The sequence below is a fragment of the Lethenteron reissneri genome, chromosome 27 (genome assembly GCF_015708825.2).
Source record: "Lethenteron reissneri isolate LAM-NWPU_2019-01 chromosome 27, ASM1570882v1, whole genome shotgun sequence".
NCBI classification, from domain to species: Eukaryota; Metazoa; Chordata; class Hyperoartia; order Petromyzontiformes; family Petromyzontidae; genus Lethenteron; species Lethenteron reissneri.
In genome coordinates this window covers 1,961,319-1,980,953 of record NC_083805.1, presented here as the reverse complement: position 1 = coordinate 1,980,953, position 19,635 = coordinate 1,961,319, and the positions used below count along the sequence as shown (strand labels likewise).

General features: G+C 53.2%; 1 protein-coding gene across 1 annotated transcript; it reads right to left on the bottom strand.

Annotated features, from left to right (window-relative positions):
* Positions 1-647: 647 nt before the first annotated feature.
* On the bottom strand, positions 648-16,721 carry LOC133348315 (replication protein A 70 kDa DNA-binding subunit-like). Its single transcript, XM_061561056.1, is given in 17 exon segments — positions 648-1,624; positions 1,626-1,673; positions 1,908-1,994; positions 2,476-2,592; positions 3,210-3,380; positions 3,751-3,889; positions 5,242-5,390; positions 6,110-6,249; positions 6,647-6,839; positions 7,691-7,759; positions 8,921-9,023; positions 10,075-10,276; positions 10,852-10,928; positions 11,957-12,065; positions 12,326-12,404; positions 13,086-13,136; positions 16,642-16,721. Coding segments are annotated over 17 exon segments (1,830 nt in total). The 5' UTR covers positions 16,675-16,721; the 3' UTR covers positions 648-1,561.
* Between the last annotated feature and the right edge of the window lie 2,914 nt (positions 16,722-19,635).

Sequence of the window (19,635 nt, the reverse complement as noted above, 5' to 3'; positions counted from 1 at the left end):
ATAAATAAATATTCTGATTATTATTGCCTGGCCTCTCGTGTTGTGAATGTTGAGGGCTTTCGTTAGAAACGTGGCCTATGACGGTGCAATTTGATATTTTTTTCATTTTAAAGGCCACAGCGTTATTGACGAACACGTTGAGTTGTTTTTTTTGCACACATTGTCGGTTGCATGCAACTGAATTGCTTACGTGTGGACGTCTCTGCAACCAGTTGCACGACCAATTTGTTACACGAGAGGGATAAAACCCCGACTGATGTATGAAGGAGACGTATTATTGTCTGCGAATTTGTTTCTACTTTGAAGTGATGTATTGTATCGTCGTGCGAACTTATTAGGGCTTGGTCGTTACGATCCTGAGGAATGGCAGGATTGAAGAGTGATCTCGACCGCCCTTAAGTCTCCTCTTAACTTAATATTTTTAATTCACATGGGATGACGTTTCTCAGGAGTTATCTCGCCTCCTCGGCGCTCACGACTTTAGTTGCAAAGCGTTAAAAACTGGGAACGGAGCAAACGAGACGGTGAACAAAACGGGGCGAAGAATCGGAGTTTTTGAGTCGAAAATATCTGCCCGAATTGAGTAACGCGGCTCGTGGATACTAAATATGTGGTCAGAGTAGGTGATACAAACTCAGTCGCTCAAGCACACTCGGCAATATTTTTATTATTCAAAACACCAAACTGCAATAACTCAAATCAACAAACCACTCAAGCCTTAAAAATGCCATTGATGTTTACTGTATTTGTCCAGGAAAGGCCAGTCTCACTGATTGTTTATTAGGGCCGTCTAATGGGAGGTGTTGCCAATCCCGAAATAACGAGTGTTTTGCTTCGTGTGGAAAGAAAGCAGAGTAATTGGAAGAAAACCCACTGCACACAGGAGGGGAGAATGCTCAAAAAGGTCCACGCGAATGGCTTCACAAGCCCACTTGCTGCACTGTCCACCTCTCAGCACGTCGGAGCCCAATGAGTTTGGCAGTCTCAAAAATCTCTTTGTGATCCACTAACCCCGTCCTCCAAAGCGCTGGGGACCGCAGGTGTGTACCACCACACCTTTAGTATGCTGGCGTGTGACATTTTTGCCTTAAAATCAACACAAAACGATACACGGTGAAACCCAATATTTCCCACTTCGTGTCACGTGGCCGCTCACATTTCGAACGCGTGATCTCAACATTGCCAGCTCAGCGCTCTGACCTCTGAGCCACCCAGGCACCCCACACTCGCCAAAATTAAATCGCCACCAGCTGATTGGAATTGGGGTTTAATACGATTAATCAATTAATATATTCAAATCGGTCACTAAGTCCAGGTAGCCTGAATCAGATACCGGTGACTTAACGGGTTCTCAAGTGTGATGAGTTGATGGTCTTAACCCAGTCACCAATCACTGCACAAAAGAACCATCATATAAAATCTTGTTTCTGGAATTTATTTGGATAAATGTTATTCCTGAAAATGAAAAAAAAAATGCCAATCCGGAGTGATCTCTACCCACAACGGCCGGGCCAGACCAGCTGTTGCCTGGGTGGTGAAGGTCCCGCATTGCCACCCATCGTCACGCCGTGGTCTGCGTCATGCGACGGATGTCGGCGATGAGTTTGGAGGCGAAGGTGCGGTAGGTCGAGAGGTCGCGTGTCCATCATCACGGCCTTGAGGCGCATCTCATCCTACGAGCGTGTGCACGCGAGGGCAAAGGGGTAGGGGCAGGAGAAAATCAGAGCTACCACATGTGTCAATTCGATACAATACAGTGCAATTTGAAGATAGAAACACACATAGCGTTTAAATGCGAGCACATGTCAATACGCTGCGTAGAAAACTGGGCGTGTTAATGTCACAGAGGAAGTCGATATAGAGATACGGATGAGAGGGAGAGGCCGTCGCGATGGTGATGATCTCACGTTGTAGTGCTCAGCCTTGACTCGCAGGCGGAACATGTACGAGCGGAACGTGGCCTCGTGAAAGATGCGGTCGATGGCTTCGTCATCCTGCAAATTTGCGCAGCACACGGGGAACGCTCTCAGTGCCTGGTGTCGGGGGCGCTCCGGATCGCGCAGAGCGGCGGCAACCCCCACGCTTCTCTGCTCGCCGAGATCCCTTAAAGCGACCACTGGGTCGTAGGGCAGGGGGCAGCACTTTGCCACCTGAGCCTGCTACGCAGAGTAACGGTCGCGTGACAATGAAATACCTCCGATGACAAAATGCATGTTGGAGAACTTTACAGAATCGACGCGCATGCGTGACCTTTCCTTCCTGGTTTAAATGCAACCAGCCGCTGGTGTTGTTTTGTACAGCCCTCATCCGTTTTCGGACTGTGCCAGACATTCCACCGCACGCCGCGCGATGGCCAGTGTTGGGCCAACGCCGCGCGGCGCCCCCCCCCCCCCCGACCGTGGCCAACGTTGGCCCAACAGTGGCACGTGATGCGGCACAATGGCAGCTTGCGGGCGCTTTGCGTGCGGCTCGCACCCCTTGCGCCTTGAGAGCGCCCAGCCGCTCGGCCGTGTCTCCCAGCAGCACCTCGGACGTCTCGTGGAAGCACGTGACCCACTGGTTGTCTGAGAAGTCTGCCAGGTTGGCCTGCAGGTGGGCATAGGTGGGGACAGGTGGACACAGGTGGGCATAAGTAATGTGCGTACAGCATGTGCAATGCCCCCCTCTACCCCCCCCCACCCCACTGCAACAATTATTTCTGCATGTGCAGCCCTTTTTGTCATTCTCCTGCTGGATTGCTTCCCCATCCCATGCGGGTCATAAGCCCGCCTCCCTGGGCTGTCTGAGTGTCTCTCTGTGCGGGTTTCTATGTGTCTCTGTGGCACTTGTGTCTGTGTCCTTCGAGACAGCTCGGGGTAAGCCAGGGGTGGGGAAGCTATAGTGAGCAGGCCGTATCTGACCCACGACTTCATTTCATACGGCCCACGGCCACAGGAAGGTCTACTTTTTCGAAACGGCCCGCAATACCGAAATGTATCCCTCACTGCAGGCATCTTAGTCGCACTAATCGGCCACTGGAGGGGAATGATTTTGAAACCCCGGGTGTACTTTTTGCATGCTCCGTCAATTCCGTTACTGATATAGCCTCTTGCAGTGGTGTATTTGTTCATGTTTGGCCTGCTAGAGATATTTGAAAGTCGTCTTGGGCACTAAGTGAGGAAAGGGTCTCCCCGAGCCTGAGGCAGGTGAAGCGCGTGCTGCACCTGCAGGAAGAGGCGGAATTTGAAGTTCGTGGTTTCCCGGTCGCAGCGCTCGCACCGGAACTTTCCGCTGCTCATCGTCACCACCTTTTTGCTGCAGTCAGCGGAGGGACACGCCTGGTACAGGTAGTTCTCCTTCTTCACGAAGAGCACGGTGCCCTTCACCGTGAAGTAGTCCGGCTGCCAGATATCAAAGGACAAGGACAACCAAACACAGCGGACCCGACTCGTGGACTGTAGTCAGCTGTGGCTTCTCGTCCGATTTAATTTTTATTTGTTGTTGAAATTTCGGTTGTTGTATTCGTCGCTCACAATGAGGCAAATCGCCACGGTGAGTTGTTATTTCAGCTGTTTTGTAAATCTGGATGAGGAAGAGCTGGGTAGATATTGGATGATGCTTGCATACCACACTCGCTCAATAGCAGAAATGTACACACCAGTGCACTCTCCACCGTGCAGTCCCACGTCTTCACCCGCTCACCTTAACTCAGATCCTCACCTGCTCACCTTAACTCAGATCCTCACCTGCTCACCCTGGCCAGGCCCTCACCTGCTCGCCTTGTCCCAGGTTCTCGTCCTTGCTCTCAGCGAAGGTCTTCCAGGTTGGTGTGGCGCTGCTCCACCCGGACATGGAGCTCCTCCTGTCGGAGATGGACTCGCCCTGCGTGTGCGCGCCCACGCGATCGTACCTGCGACACACACGGGTGGCAACGATTGAAAAAATAGTGGCTTCTCGGGGGGGAGGAGTGGGGAGGGCGGGGAGTGGAGGTTGAAGTATGGGTGGTGGCGAGATGTGAACTACCTCGCCTGGTATACAGGAGGTCGTGGGGTTCGATCCCGACCCTGACACCTGCTGTATATTTGGAGTTTGCATGTCTCTCTTCCTGTGGTTGCGTAGATTTTTCTCCGGGTCCTCCGATTCTTCCCTCCACATTTAGAAACGTGATTTTAGAGTATTTGACTGCTAGAAATATCCACACGATAAGCCACTTCGTTGAGCAATCATTTGTGGCCAGACCGCTTTTGAAAAGAGCTACATAGCTCACTGGGCATTCCCAGTTCAAATAAAAACATTGTTTAGTTGACCATTTCTGTTTGACATTAACTGGAGAGAATGATCCGGAAAGTAAGCACAACGGGGAGATGGAGCGATGAAATAATCGTGTGTGCAAGTGCCGGGTGGATTGTGACATCGCAAGATTATAGAGGATGGTGGACAGGTTAGGGACGCCTTCATCCAGCAGTGGATAGATCATGGCCGATGATGAGGATTTAACTTGCGTCACATCCGACTCGGGTCGGTTATGTGAACATCTTTAAAATATCAGGTGCATCGTGCACAAACACCACACTGGACATGGGCGGTATATTGTCCAGGGCACATTACGTGACATTGTACTGTCATTCATATCTTCTCTTCACGCATTAAACAGCCAGCACGCAGCCTATCCGGAGCACTGCCCATGGCACCACGTGGGGCCGAAGGGTTGAAGGACCATCAGGTGGTGGTGCTAATGACTTAGATGACTGAGTCAGTCAACCCATGGCACTTGCGTCTGTTCCGTGACCTGCCAGAGGGCCTTCAACACTTCACGTGGCCTCAAAGTGCACCTTGCATGGCACAAGCCCTGCGGTGACGTCATCGCCACTTTGTGGTCAATGGAAGTTGTTGTTGGTGGTGGTGATGGGAGCGGTGGTGGAGCGGTAAGTGCGCTGCGCCACGAACCCCACGAGCCCGAGTTCGATTCCCACTCACGGCCAACATCGGGGGCAAATATGTGAACCGGGCCTGGGCCTCCCCTAGGTCTACTCGGCATGAAAATGAGTACCTGGTGCAGTGTGTAAACATCGCCACTAGGGATACAAAGACGGCCGGGCGTGGTGTTGGCCATCCACCCCCCTCGTGTGCCGCCGTTCCGGCCTTCACAGGTGCTCGCTAAGAAAACACTTGCCCCGACAGTCTATTAAAGGGCTCCACGGGGGATCTTTGTCTCATTTTGGTGGTGATAGTGACGGTGGGTGGAGGAGGCAGACTCCGAACCAGGAGCGCAGCTGGAAGGCGGGCGGCATGTCCGGGTTGAGCTGGACGCTGCTGGACGTGAGCACGGAGAGCGAGCAGCCCCCGAAATCCGACACGCGCGCACCCCGGATCGCCACCACGGGCTGCCTGTCTCCAACAAACTTCAGTGCCTAGGGGGGGGGGTAAGGGGCCGTCTATAAATGACGTCACGCGATTTTGGACGATTTCTGACCCCCCCCCCCTTCGTCACACGTCGTCACAAAGTCATACCCCCCCTCAAATATGACGTCACAAAGCTCTGCCCCCCCCCCAAAAAAATAAAACATGCTTCAAATCGCTTTAAACTATTGTTATTGTAGTGCGTATTTAATGTGGCGCTGCGCTCTGATGTAGGAGAAAACATTCATTAAAAAGTATATTTAATGAAGTAGAACTTGTTTTCTATATTTATTTAAAGTTGCGCATTTTGATGTGACGTCACATTTCTCAAACCCCCCCCTCGTCACACATCGTCACAAATGTCTGAACCCCCCCCCCTCCCCCCTAGGTGCGTGACGTCATTTATGGACGGCCCCTAAAGGGGACAAATGTCACGATCAATCGGAGGACGAGGGGCGCGGTGGATGGTGGGATGAGTGGACGGGAACGGCGATGGTGCGGCCAATCTATGTACGTTGGACTTCTTTCGCACCGTACGTAGCCACCCGTGCTAATCGGAGGTGCAAAATGTTACACCGGCGTGGCCGGACTGGCTAATGTGGCTGGGTTGACGGGTCTGACTGGCGTGGCCGATGCAGCTCAGTCCGCTTGTTTGATTCCTGAGTGCGTGGCAACGGTGTACCGGATGCGGTGCGCCGGGAGTTTGGCGTCTGTGCGAGGGTCCACCAACCTCCTGGCCCCACAGGGTGACCGTCACCACCTTCCCCGACGCGTCCACCAGGCGAATGTTGCGCCGAGCCAACTCGCGACTCGAGTTGCGCAGCTGCACCATGGAGACCTCGTCAAGGCTCTGACACACGCCGATCACGTCTGCGCAACACAAAGACAAAGATCCCCCCTGTAGCCTTGACAAGGCTGTTGGGGCAAGTGCTGTAAGCGAGCACCTATGAAGGCCGGCACGGCACACGAGGGGGTCGGTGGCCAGCACCACGCCCGGCCGCCTTTGTCTTCCCGGTGGCGATGTTTACACACCGCACCAGCCATTTATTTGAACCAGCGGCAGCACACGGAAACACGCACGCGCATTCCTAATACAGAACCCGAGCACGTTAACATTTTGCGTGTGTTTTTAGTATGTGTTGCTGCGGCTACGGTTGCTGCTACTGATGTAGCTACTGCTGCAGCTGTGGCTGCTGCTACTGCTGCAGATGTAGCTGCGGCTGTGGCTGCTACTCCTGCTGCAGATGTGGCTACTGTTGCTCCGCACCCACGAGCGCGTTCTTGGCGAGGCTGGGCAGCTCGGCGATGGAGGTGTAGGTGGGGATGGTGACGGGGATCTCCACAGCCTCGTCACACGCCCTGATCACCGTGTGCGTCGCGATGGACACCTCGTAGTCGTGGCGCACCGTGCTGAACTGCTTGTTGGCGGCCTTGAGCACTCCCCTGCTCAGGTAGTACACCTGGGCAAGGGCGGATACGCAACATCATCATTCTTCGTTCATCCCTTAAGGCTCATCTTCTTTCAATAGCGTATCCATCCACTACTCCCTGTCCGCATCCGTAAAACCTTGACCATTCTCCCCCTTCTCCCTCTCGCCGCCCTTCCTTGCCAACCCTTCCCCTCCCCAACAATCAAACCCCATCCCTTTTCCCCATCGGCCAATAACTAAGGTACCATTTATCATTCTGGTAAAGCGCTTCGACAAACGCGCTGTATAAAATCCTCGATAAGATAAAGATAAAATCGTCGCTTATCTGATATCGTCCGGGAGCGTAAACCGGGACACGGAGTCCGGTGATCATCGCTAACAGCAGCAGCAGCAGCTCCTGGCTGGCCATCGAACAAAGGCGGTGGTCACCGCATCATCGCGTGTTTTTCAGATGCGCTTCTGCGGCCGTCTGGAACGCTCTTCCCTCCGATATTAGGAAGCCACTGGAGCTCTGCACCCATATATCTAGATTTGAAACTCATTTATTTACAACGGTTGACTCCGTACGGTGCGAAAGATGTTCAACACCCGTACATCATCATTGTTCTGGTAATTATCGGTGGTGCGGGAAACCGCCTCCGACTGCCCAGCAGCGTCCTTCACGAGCCTCCTCCATCACACCCCCACTCGGAGACCCGCACACGCCCGCCTGTCTATGCACCCGCATATCATGACGACTGCTGCCCTCTCTGTGACCCGAACCACCGCCAAATCTGTGCCCCGCCATTGCAGCCTGGCTGGCCCTCGGCATCTCCCGAGTGCTGAGCGCAGCCTGGAACAAGGTTCAGTGGACGAGGTTCGATGCCGGGATGGGCTCCCACCTGGTTGACCTGGAGCTGCTCGTAGTATTTGTCACATTCCTCGTTGAACGCGATGGCCCGGATCTCCCCCTGTTCGCCGCGCCAGATGATAGTTACACACGACAAGCGTCACGAGAGGGGGGTGGGGGGCTATGGGTGGGGGATGAGCTGAATCCGCGTTCCACGTTTCTCATGGTCAAATTCGAAAAATGTTGCTACAATATTTAGCAGCCGTGTCCACCTTCCCTTTTTGTGTTTTGTTTGTTGTCCTTTCCCCGCACCTTCGATTAGCACCGTTGGTCACGTACGGTGCGAAATAAGTTCAACAAACACACATACGCAGGTCGTGAGAGCAGAACTAGAGCAGAATGCACGATCGACCAATGCAGATTGTATCATCATTACCATTTCTGTGTAGCGTTCAACACGTGTTTTACAGTTTGGTAGGCATCATCAGCCCTAACGATGTTTGGAAAGCCGACTGGAGTCCACAAGAAGTCACAAACACCTCCCGCGAAAGACCATGAGTTTATGCGAAGGAGGGATCATCATTACAGCGATGATGATGATGATGCACCACCACCCCACTACTCCTGACGCAATTATCTGGCTCGTGAACCACCTCGATGTCAAATTACAGCTGTTGCTCTACGGCAACATTAGCCACGCGACTAATTTGTTTAGCATTGAATGATGGGTTGTGATCCCCCTCCCCCCACCACCCTTCTGGAGAGTGAGAGAAGGGAGATAGGGGGGGACCATATACGCGAGGAGAGTGAGGCTCACACACACTTGATTATTCAGAAGTTTAGAAGTATGTCCCGAGTAAAGCCCTTCGAGCTAATAATTCCTTGTTCAAGAGGCGACTCAGCCGGCAAACATAAAATCATTCGACAATTACAGATAAAAAAAAACCCATAATAGCAATTGTGTTGTAAAGTCACATTCACACTTAAACTTTAGTGGGTTTTAATAGAGTCCGTTTAAACGAGGACAGAGATGGCAGAATGGAAGATGCCAAGAGGCGAAACTTCTTAGGTGGTTTCTTAACGTTGGGGTCGGAAAAACATCGTATGGTTCTGATCGCAAAATTACGTGCGAAATCTGGGGAAATGTTCACAAACAATCCAGATGTTTTTGATTGTCTAGTAATGTTATGATTATTTAATTGGCATATCGATTAAACTTGAGTTCTGCGTTTTGTGATTATTGTTGATGTTGTTGCTATCGATTCGTTGAGCCGTCTCTCACGCTCTCATCCTGGAGGTCGATGCTGAAGAATCGACCCTCCCCGCGGGAGTTGCTCCATCGACGAATGTCCGACTTGGAGGTGATGCGGGCACGGATCGTCCACCTTCAGTGGGGGGGGGGGGGTCAGACAGCGGGGGGGTGGGGGGGGTTAGGGGGCGGGTGGGGGGGAGGTCGCGGGGGAGGAGTTTGTCACGTGTAGGCGAGAGAAAGATCGCGGGGTCAGCTCTTGCTCGCCGAGTGAGGTTCACGTTAACATTTTAAGGAAAACGCGACCCAGCAACAAACGCAAGCGAATCATTAACATCCTTGCGGAGAACGCAAACAACACAATAGATGTGCAGTCAATGCCTCGCCCTCGTATCTGTCCCTCGTGCTAGAACGTGAAGAATGTTGTACACAGCCCTTTGACCCCACGGCCTTCTGGGGGTGCATCATTTCGGCGGCATTGATTCGGTACAAACAACAACTCTGTGCCACTTTCAGCGCGCAGCGTCTCATCAGCAGAGTCGAGCTTCGCTTGAATGAGTGCCGATGACCTGCCACATGTAACAGCCGAGGACTCTCTCGCTCTCTCTCTCTTAGAGATGTGGCTTCCAGAAATATATTTAACGTCACAAAACAATCACGAGGGTGGTTGTGGAGAACATCAATAGCAACGGATAAGCACGACAATGTGTCCCTCATATCCGCGTGCAATATATAACATTTATTTTGACACAACCCAACAGCCCCACGGCCTTCTGGGAGTGCATCTATATGTAAATATCGACCCACTCCGCATGTAGTGAACAAAACACAGGAAGACAATGATCCCCCGTCAAGCCTGTAGCAGACTTGGGACAAGCGCTGTGAGCGAGCACGCGTGAAGATCGAGGGTGTTGTGGCCAGCACCACGCCGGCCCGCCTGTGGTCTCTGTACTGGCAATGTTTACAAATCGCACCAGGTACTCGTTTGATGCTGAGTCGACCTCGGGGAAACCCAGGACCGGTACAGATAGTTGCCACCGATGTTGTACGAATGTATGTTGAACTTCTTTCGCACCCTACGTAGCCAACCGTGCCAATCGGAGGTGCTGTGAGTGAGCCGGTTCGTAGCGCAGCGCGCTCACTACTGCGCCACCGCTCCCCCCCCCCAGACACACGTCGAGACGTACCTGTTCTGGTACGGGTTGAGGTTGGATATGGGGAACGTGCGAGCCGGGGACCCCGTTAAGGGGGTCCCGGGGGTTCCCGTGGGCCCCCGGCCCGCGAACGTCGGACTCCCGATGGCCTCCCTGACCGGGGGACGCGGCTGGGGGGTCGAGGGAGGTGCCGAAGGGGCAGCCAACCCCTCTGCGCTGGGTCCGGGCTGACACTCTGCGGAGACACCGCGCGTCAATCTCCTGCGACGTGAGTGGCGACTGCTGTATCCCTGCGGATGTGTGTCCAATCCCAGACCTCCCTTGCGAGGTATTCGCCTATTCGATGAGTTGTGAAGGGGATGGTTCTTTTTTGGAGTGGTGTTTTTTGTGTGTAGGACCAGGGGTTTGGGTTCAGGATAGGGGTTAGGGTAACCGGGTTAGAACTCAGAGCAGGGGGGAATTTACTGAGGGCCGAATGGAACTTTCAGTACCTTTTGACGGGCAGGTCACACATTCACACGCATCTTAGCGATGTCAAAGAATGCAAACCCAATGTGCGTGTCAGCAAGAGTACAGATGTGACAGAGGGCGTCTAGAATGATAAACCCCGTGTGGCCAGCTGACAGGACGGATGGATAGGCAGATGGAGAGACAGGCGAACGGAAAGATAACCCCACAGTCAGGTAGCTGGATAGACATGTGAATGGGCGTACAGGTGCATGGGCAGGCTGGTGGGTGGACAGATGGACAGAGATGGACGGACAGGCAGATGGACCGAGAGGCCCCGGGCCTTCGTAGCGGCGGCCTCACCCTGGGTCCCAAAGGGCTCCCCTCCGCCCCCATCCCCCGGGCGCAGAACCTCCAGGGCCAGCAGCAGCACGAGTCGCCTGTGGAGGGACAGGGCGCGTGAGCCTCGCAAGCTCCGGCTGGGGAGCGAAGCGATGAAGTTGGGAGCGGGCGGGTGGGTGGGAAGGGTGGGGGGTGAGTACTCGGGCTGAACGAGTAATCGATTTCAAATTAAAATCGCAATTGGAAACAATGCGATTAGCACATCGCAAAGGCTGCGATTTTTCGCGATTTGAAAAGTCCTATTATTTTCCAATTTGAATTGTTTTATTTTTTATTTAGTTTTAAAAAAGTTATAATAATGCTGCTCGCTAATAGCACGGTCTGTGAAGGCCACGTGGTGGATTGTTGTCTTGTTTGCGTGGGTGAGGATAGGTGAGTGGTGTGTGAGGATGGGTGAGTGGTGGGTGAGTGGTGGGTGAGGATGGGTGGGGTGGTGGGTGAGGATAGGTGAGTGGTGGGTGGGTTGGTGGGTGAGTGGTGGGTGTGGTGGTGGGTGAGTGGTGGGTGAGGATGGGTGAGTGGTGGGTGAGTGGTGGGTGAGGATGGGTGAATGGTGGGTGAGGATGGGTGAGTGGTGGGTGAGTGGTGGGTGAGGATGGGTGAGTGGTGGGTGAGTGGTGGGTGAGTGGTGGGTGGGGTGGTGGGTGAGTGGTGGGTGAGGATGGGTGAGTGGTGGGTGAGTGGTGGGTGAGTGGTGAGTGAGGATGGATGAGTGGTGGGTGAGTGGTGGGTGAGTGGTGGGTGAGTGGTGGGTGTGGTGGTGGGTGAGTGGTGGGTGAGGATGGGTGAGTGGTGAGTGAGGATGGATGTGTGGTGGGTGAGTGGTGAGTGAGTGGTGAGTGAGGATGGATGTGTGGTGGGTGAGTGGTGAGTGAGTGGTGAGTGAGGATGGATGTGGGGTGGGTGAGTGGTGAGTGAGTGGTGAGTGAGGATGGATGTGTGGTGGGTGAGTGGTGGGTGAGTGGTGGGTGAGTGATGGGTGAGTGGTGGGTGAGTGGTGAGTGAGTGGTGGGTGAGGATGGATGAGTGGTGGGTGAGTGATGGGTGAGTGGGGTGAGTGGTGGACCTGCCGTCCCGCAGCTCCGTGCTGCTGTACGAGTCGACCCGCACCACGCAGCCGGCGCTCACGCGGCCATCGCTCACCAGGGAGTTCAGCTGCGTGGCCAGCATCACAGCTGTGACACACGACACGTGACACACGACATGTGACACACGACATGTGACACACGACATGTGACACACGACATGCGACACACGACGCCCCCGACACACGACACGTGACACACGACATGAATATGCGTGATGTCAACCTTCGCCCCCCTCGTCGTTTTAATTCGGCCCTGGACATCGGGCGCGATACTCGATGCTTCACCCCTGGAACCCCTGTAGGGACCCCTGTAGGGACCCCTGTAGGGACCCCTGTAGGGACCCTTACACGAGCTCTTGGTGACCCCGTCCGTCAGCATGAGCCGGTATCTCTCACTGCCGCTCTGCGCCTGGAGCAGCCGGTAGCCCTGCGGCACAGGGACAGGCAGAGACACAGGCAGGGAGACAGAGACACAGGCAGAGAGAGACAAAGTTAGAGATGTACACAGGCAGAGAGATAGACAGGCGGGGAAACAGGCAAACTGGCGGACAGGCAATTAGACAGACGGGCAGACGGGTAACGTCGAGGGAAAGTTGTCGAACCAGGCGAGAGCTGGACTGAGCCACGATGGAGTCTCAGCACCGAGCCAAATTGGACATCGGTGCCGAAACGACGGTGCCTCACGAGACATCGAATATCGTGCACGCGCGGACAACGACGTGAAACAACATATCTGTTGTCGCGTTAGTCGGCTCGGACAGAGACATGTTTAGACTGATCATAGCGCAACTACAAACTCAATTTACAGAAACAATACACGGATATCGGGTGACTTGTGCTGATATGTGAACTGAGAAGTACATGTGAGTCAAATGCAAGTGAAGTTATCACAGACAGATGGGCAGCCTCACACCACGTGTTTCCTACTCCCATCGCCACGCAAGCTGGAGTGGAGAGTGTGTGTAGGGGTCATGGGGAGCGAGTGTAGGGGTCACGGGGAGTGTGTGTAGGGGTCACGGGGAGTGAGTGTAGGGGTCACGGGGAGCGAGTGTAGGGGTGGTAATGGAGTGGAGAGAGTTGTGGGTGAGAGGCGAGCAGGGCGTCTCACCTGCACTTGCAGCACGGGTGCAGAGGGCTTCTCTCCCCGCGCGCAGATCGCCTGCAGGGACATTTCACATCGCACAGACGTAAGACGCACAACACACAGGGACGCAGAGCGGTGGGGCAATGGTTAGCGCACTCCACTATCAATTCGGCGATCTGTAATTTCGATTTCCGGCCGTGACCGTAGCGTGAGCTGGCGAGTGACATCTGAACTGGTCCGGGTAATTGGGGGAGGAATGAGCCAGACGATGCTCCCGCTTCTGCAATGCTCGGTTAGGGATTTGCTGATGCTGACGATGATGATGGATGATGATGTTGTAGGACACTTGAGTGGCACGCGTGGGTGACCTCCCATCGCGGTGTAAAGTTGTGCCGTGACCCCACGTGGTCGGGCGCGTGGGTCCTGTTTGTGTCGTGGTTTGGGGAGCATGGGGGAGCACCCACTCCCCTCTGCCCCCCCTTCCCCCTCTCAACCCCCCTCCCTCCACCCGCACGCCTCGCTTATCTCTCGTTATCTAGGGTATCAGGAGAGGGCGCAGAGGGCGCGAGTCGCGGTTTGCGGCGGCTGCGATCTCCCGCCATCTCCCACCACCAACCCCCCCCCCCCCCATGGGGAAGGGACAAGGCCAGGCAGCTGGAGGGTTAATGGAACCGGGAAGGGGTTAGGGTTGGGGTTGGAGTTCGGGGGGGGGGGGGTAGGAATAGAGTGCGGACAAGGTGGGGGGTGTGGTGTGATGATGGAAAGAGGGCGGTTAGTGGCTACGGTGTCTTTACTGGAATTATAACCGAGAGGTGTTTGACACACACACACAGGTGTTTGACACACACACACACAGTAATTATTTGAGTCTTTCGGTAAAGTCACGTAGATAGGTTCAAAGAAAATAACAAAAAACTACGACGTTTCGATCGCAACACAAGTGGTCGTCATCAGGAAAAGGGGGTTAGCTTCTAAAGGCAAACTGTTTATAAAGGTTTAAAATGGGCGTAGCAGCATGGGTGGGGCAGCCAATGTTAGTGTAAGTGGTGGGCAGCGACCGCGATTGGCGGTGGGTTTCCACCAAAAAAAGGGCTGCCAGGTAAATATTAGCATGTCAATGTTAGATCGGTGAGCGGCCTCCACGGCGAGCGCGCTGAGGTGGCTATGTTAATGTGAGAGATTAGCATGTTAATGTGAGAGATTAGCGTGTTAATGTGAGAGATAGCATGTTAATGTGAGAGATTGGCGTGTTAATGTGAGAGATTAGCATGTTAATTTGAGAGATTATCATGCTAATGGGAGATCGCAGAGCCAACGCTACGTCGAGATACGGCGCGCAAAGGTGGCTGTGTTGGTGTGAGAAATTTAACCTGCATTACTAGGTTTGTTTTCTCATTCATTCTTACCTGATGATGATTGCTTGTGTTGCAATCGAAACGTCGTATTCTATTATTTAATTAATTTTTCTTTCTACGTGACTTTACCGAAAGAACCAACGAGTAATTCCTGCAGTCACGAAAGCTCCAAATCAAATTTAACCTGCTAATGTAAAATCGGAGAGCCGAAAATAACAACTAACATTGTCAGGTGTCATGATGGGAACATCACAGCCAGTTATGACTTAAACTGGTTGATAACGTCCTTCCAATGATTGCTAAATTTGTACCCATCTTCTCGGTGAAAATTGTGTCTGTATATATGGATGGCTTCATGAACAAATCTTTGTTGATAGTCCCTTCGTCTTCGAGAAATCAATATCGTGTGAGCCCACCGCATTAAAACAATGATCAGCCACGGCCGAGGTATTGGTCCTACCGTGTTTCAGATCTGCCTTGTGTTCACAAACACGGTCTGAGACATGTCACTTAGTTTCCCCAATCTAACTACTGCCGCAGACACAGCTTAGTTTGTAGACGCCGGGGTATTGCATGTCAGGGATCACATCGTCTTCTTCCCCGAGTTGACGTTTTTTTATATATATCGGCTTGGAGGGGTGGCGCAGCGGTTAGCACGCTTCGACCGCCCGGTTCCGTTCCCCGGCAAACGCTGACAACGGCGGCGAGTGATATCCGAACGCGGTCCCTGTCTAATTCGCTTCACCAATCCTCACTTACCAGCGCGGTGAAGTATGGTCAAAATTAACCCCCATAACCGACATGGCATGCGGAGGCCTTCATCCAGCAGTGGATTTATCAAGGGGCTGTGCATACAATTATGATTACTGTATATACGGGGGTGGGGTCGACTTAGTTTTTCATCCCTACCGGGGGTCGATAAAAACGAGTACCACTTTGTGGAAAATTCGGCACTGAGTGTCCCACGGAAAGACTCGCCCTCGTCGTGAGAACGTGGAATTTCCACCACTGGTTTAAGGCTGCCAACAGTGAAAGTTACGGCCACGCGCTCCATTAGCCTGCGCCGGTGATATGCGGTGCCGCTCATTTTCTCGATTGAAAATGCATTTCTTTAAGAGCTGCTGTTTATATGTTTGTTTTCTGTCCTTGCGCCGCACCTCCGTTGGCTATGTACGGTGCGCAAGAAGTTCAACATTCATACATTACTCGTGCCGAGTGACTCAAACGGAGCGAGCGCGATGATGGGGGCGCACATGGCCCTAACTTGATGGACCGTAACTTTAAAGTCTTTATAGACTCTAGATATAGAATCCTTATTTAAGCAGCAGTTACGTGTTGACAACGTTGGTCACTCTCGTTAACCCCCCTCCCCCCCCCACAGCGCCGATAATCCACTCACACCACCACCACGACGCTCACGCAGTAGCAATAGAGGCCAGATTTTATTTTGTGCATTTTAAATTAGGCGCATCGCAAACGCTTTGAAATTTCATCGCGAGACGCTACGGGGTCATCGTTTAAACTTTCCGAGCACTTGACCTCGTTTGGGTTCAGCTTTTCTTCTGTTATCACTAACGCTTTTGTTGTTTTAATTACACACTATACTTAACGTTCAAAGGCTGGCCCTTTACCAGGACATTGGCCCTGTAGAAGGGGCATTGTTCGACACGTCAGCCTGCCCTATATAAGTGTCGTGGATTTTTCCTCCGGGTCCTCCGGTTTATTTCCCCTCCACACTTAGAGACACGCGTTTAGAGCATTTTAGCTGCGATAAATGTCCACGCGATAAGCCTCTTCATTGAGCGATCGTTTGTGGCCAGGTCGCGTCTGTGAAATATATATCTGCAGAGCTCACTTGGGCTTCTTTAGCTGCTAAAATAAAACAATAACATAGTTCAGTTTATCGTCCCGTTGTAAGGCAGTGCTAATGACGATGGTGATGGTGGCCGCGTGACGTCTGCAGTCGGGCAACACTCACAACGCGATCCCCCCGTAAGTTTGTTTGTGTTTAAACAGTGGAACTCGGCACCTGCTTGGGGTTGAGCGGGCGATGTTCACCTACCCGCGTTAATCTGCACTGTGTGTGCACGGCGCGGACATTAGCGATACATTAATCTGCACTGTGTGTGCACGGCGCGGACTGTCGCGATACGCGCGCGGCTGCGAGAATAGCGACAGAGAATAAGAGAGAGAGAGCGAGCGAGCGAGCGAGACGTCGTTCTCACCTCCAGGGTGCCCTCGGATAGACCCAGGTCCATGTCAGTCTCTGTTCGCTGCTGAGTGCGACTGAGTTATTGGACTGAGCTATGGGACTGAGTTATGGGACTGAGCCACATCAGCGCTCTACCCAGACCTCAAGAGCCCAAAACCGCATCGGCTTCCTTGCAGCTGCGCTCCCCTCCCCGTACACGTGCCCATGTCTGCGTCAACAATTGCAATGGTGATTATTTTCATAATTGCAATGTCCTTACTTATTCAGGAGGGCAACGCTGAGTCGCTGTGCTCTCTGTGAGGAAGGTCCAGCCACCTTGACTGTTTATGCTAAGATGTTTCCAGCCCCGAATTAATGATGAGTTGTGTTTATTGAACAAGCGAGATAAAAAAAGAAAAACGGAGCGCCCGGAGAAAACCACCCGCGCGCGAGGGGGCAACACTCGATCCCCCGTACAGATGTCAACAGATGGAGATTAGTCCACACTTTGCTGTGCTCCCTTCTCCTGGCGAGCCTGGGTATGGCACCTCCTCAGGTTTCAAAACATCCGTGCGTGATCCACCAACCCTCTTTGCTGCCTGCACGGTGCTGGGTTACAGGCGGCCACGCGGAGCAGCAGAGCCACCACGACCCGGCTAACACTCATGACTGGCTACACATACGGACATAGTAGACTCCCTTTTCACCTATGACTGTGCAAAGACAAAGATCGTCCATGTAGTCTTTGACAGACTGCTGGGGCAAGTGCTGTTAGCGGCACCTAATGAAGGCCGGCACGGCGCACGAGGGGGTGGGTGACCAGCACCAAGCATCCAGCAGTGGAATGATCACGGCTGCTGATGATGATGATGATTGCCAGATAATTTTGGGCCAATATAATGTTTTTCTCAGTGGCCACCGTGGTGCTGGCCCAGCGATGGCATTGATTCAGAAACGATGACCGACTTTCACAACTGACGAGATAAATTTAGAGAAGAAGTGATCCGCCCCCCTCCCCCCAATCCCCATATCTCTCGCACAAAGATAAAGATCCCTCGTTTATAAAGCCTTGGAGACTGCTGGGGCAAGTGCCGGCAGCGTGCACCTATTATTAGGACAAGGGCACGTCACGCAAAGGGCGTTGGGTGGTGTGTGGCCGCCGACACGCGCACAGCCGCCTTCATCTCCCCACTGCTGACGTTCACAACAACAACAATAACAACAACGCACCAAGTATTCTACTCATTTAAAACCGAGAGTCATCAGCCTCGGGGAGGAGCCGGGGGCAGGCTGAGACCGCCGCACCGCTCGCCACTTGCGACGCTCCCCGCCCCTGGGAATTGAGCCCCGGGTCGGGGAACATTGTCCGTGAACACGCTCATGTGATCGCCATGTGGGCAAGAAGCATTTGAGGGCGGAGGGGGAGAGAAGGACTGCTGCTCACAGGGAAGGGCATTGTCTTGGGGAACGGGAATGCAATGTTTAGCGCTCCGCTGCGCTACGAACACGGCGGAGAGATCCGAGTTCGATTCCCGCTCAAGGCCAACACCGGTGACGACGATCTTAAACCGGGTCCAGGGCATCCTTCCCTCGGTCGACCTAGTCTCCAATTAGTACCGTGTGAGATGCGTACACATCGCTAGTGGGGAGACAAAGGGGGCCGGGAGTGGCGTGTGCCACCAACCCCCTCGTGTGGTGCTCCGACCTTCATAGGTGCTACTCGCTAACAGCACTTGCCCCAACAGTCCGGTACAGGCTACACGGGGGATCTGTGTCTTTATTGTCTTGCGCTCCCCCCCCACATCGCCAGTTACAAGAGGCCACGTGACGTCCCCCACTAACGGCAGCTGCTGCCCACCCCCCTTCTCGACGCCTAACCGACGTTTAAGACGAGCGACCAACATCAGTGATACATGCGCTTCGCGGACAAAAGTGTTGACGGCTCACGTGGCAGCGTGTGCGAGTGGGGGAGGGGCCGCCAGTAGCCCGCGGGCCGAGCAACGGTGTTGAGAATTGTGAACCCCCCCCCCTAGCCCCCAGCCCTCAGTAAAACCTCGCTGCTGCGTTGCGAGGTGGCCAGGAGATGGGAGCACAGCCAGTGGTTCGTCAATTCCTCGGACCCTCGGAGTGTTATTCGGCGTGGGGGGGCGGGGGAGTCGTGAAGTCGGCACGCACGAGTCGGCCCAACGCTGTGACGTCACCGTCGTCCCACGTGCCAGAGCCAGCCAGGCAGCCATGGGACGCGAGCCAGGCAGCCAGCAAAACTTTACATTGTTTTACACGGTGTAAGTGATATAGCACTGTGTGATGTGGGTGGTTGGGTTGCTATCTGGACACCACCGAGCGACAAAACGTGGAAACCCAAATCCAGAATCTGTGTTTATATCGGAGGAATCCGACGAGCTATGAAGCTATTCTTGCACAGATGTACAGTCGGAACGGGACACATAATCAGAGATCGAAGGTTGTTGAGTGGGCGTGGCGACTCAATGTTCGAGATTTATTGACAGCACCGTAGGTCAGCATTTGTAAATGGTGACATATTACAGTGAATGGCATCGTGAGGAAAGCAGAATCAGCATAGGAGGTGTGAGTGGACATGTAATCATCACCAGCACCACCATCATTATCACGAGCGTCATCATCACGATCACAATCATCACCATCGTTATCATCACCAGCACCAACAATTTAACCGCCATCACTACAATCATCACGACCATTATCATCATCACCAACACCACCATCATTATCACTAGCGTCATCATCACGACCACAATCATCACCATCGTTATCATCACCCTCACCAACAATATAACCACCATCATTACCATCAGCAACAGCATTATTATCACCACCATCATGATCACCACCATCATCACCACAATTATCTCTATCACCAACATCACCACCACCATTATTATCATCATCATCACCAGAATCGTCACCACCACGACAAAAATCATTAACAGCTATTATCGCTTCGTTTAAGATTGAGAATTTTCTTTTCTTACTTATCAACCCAATG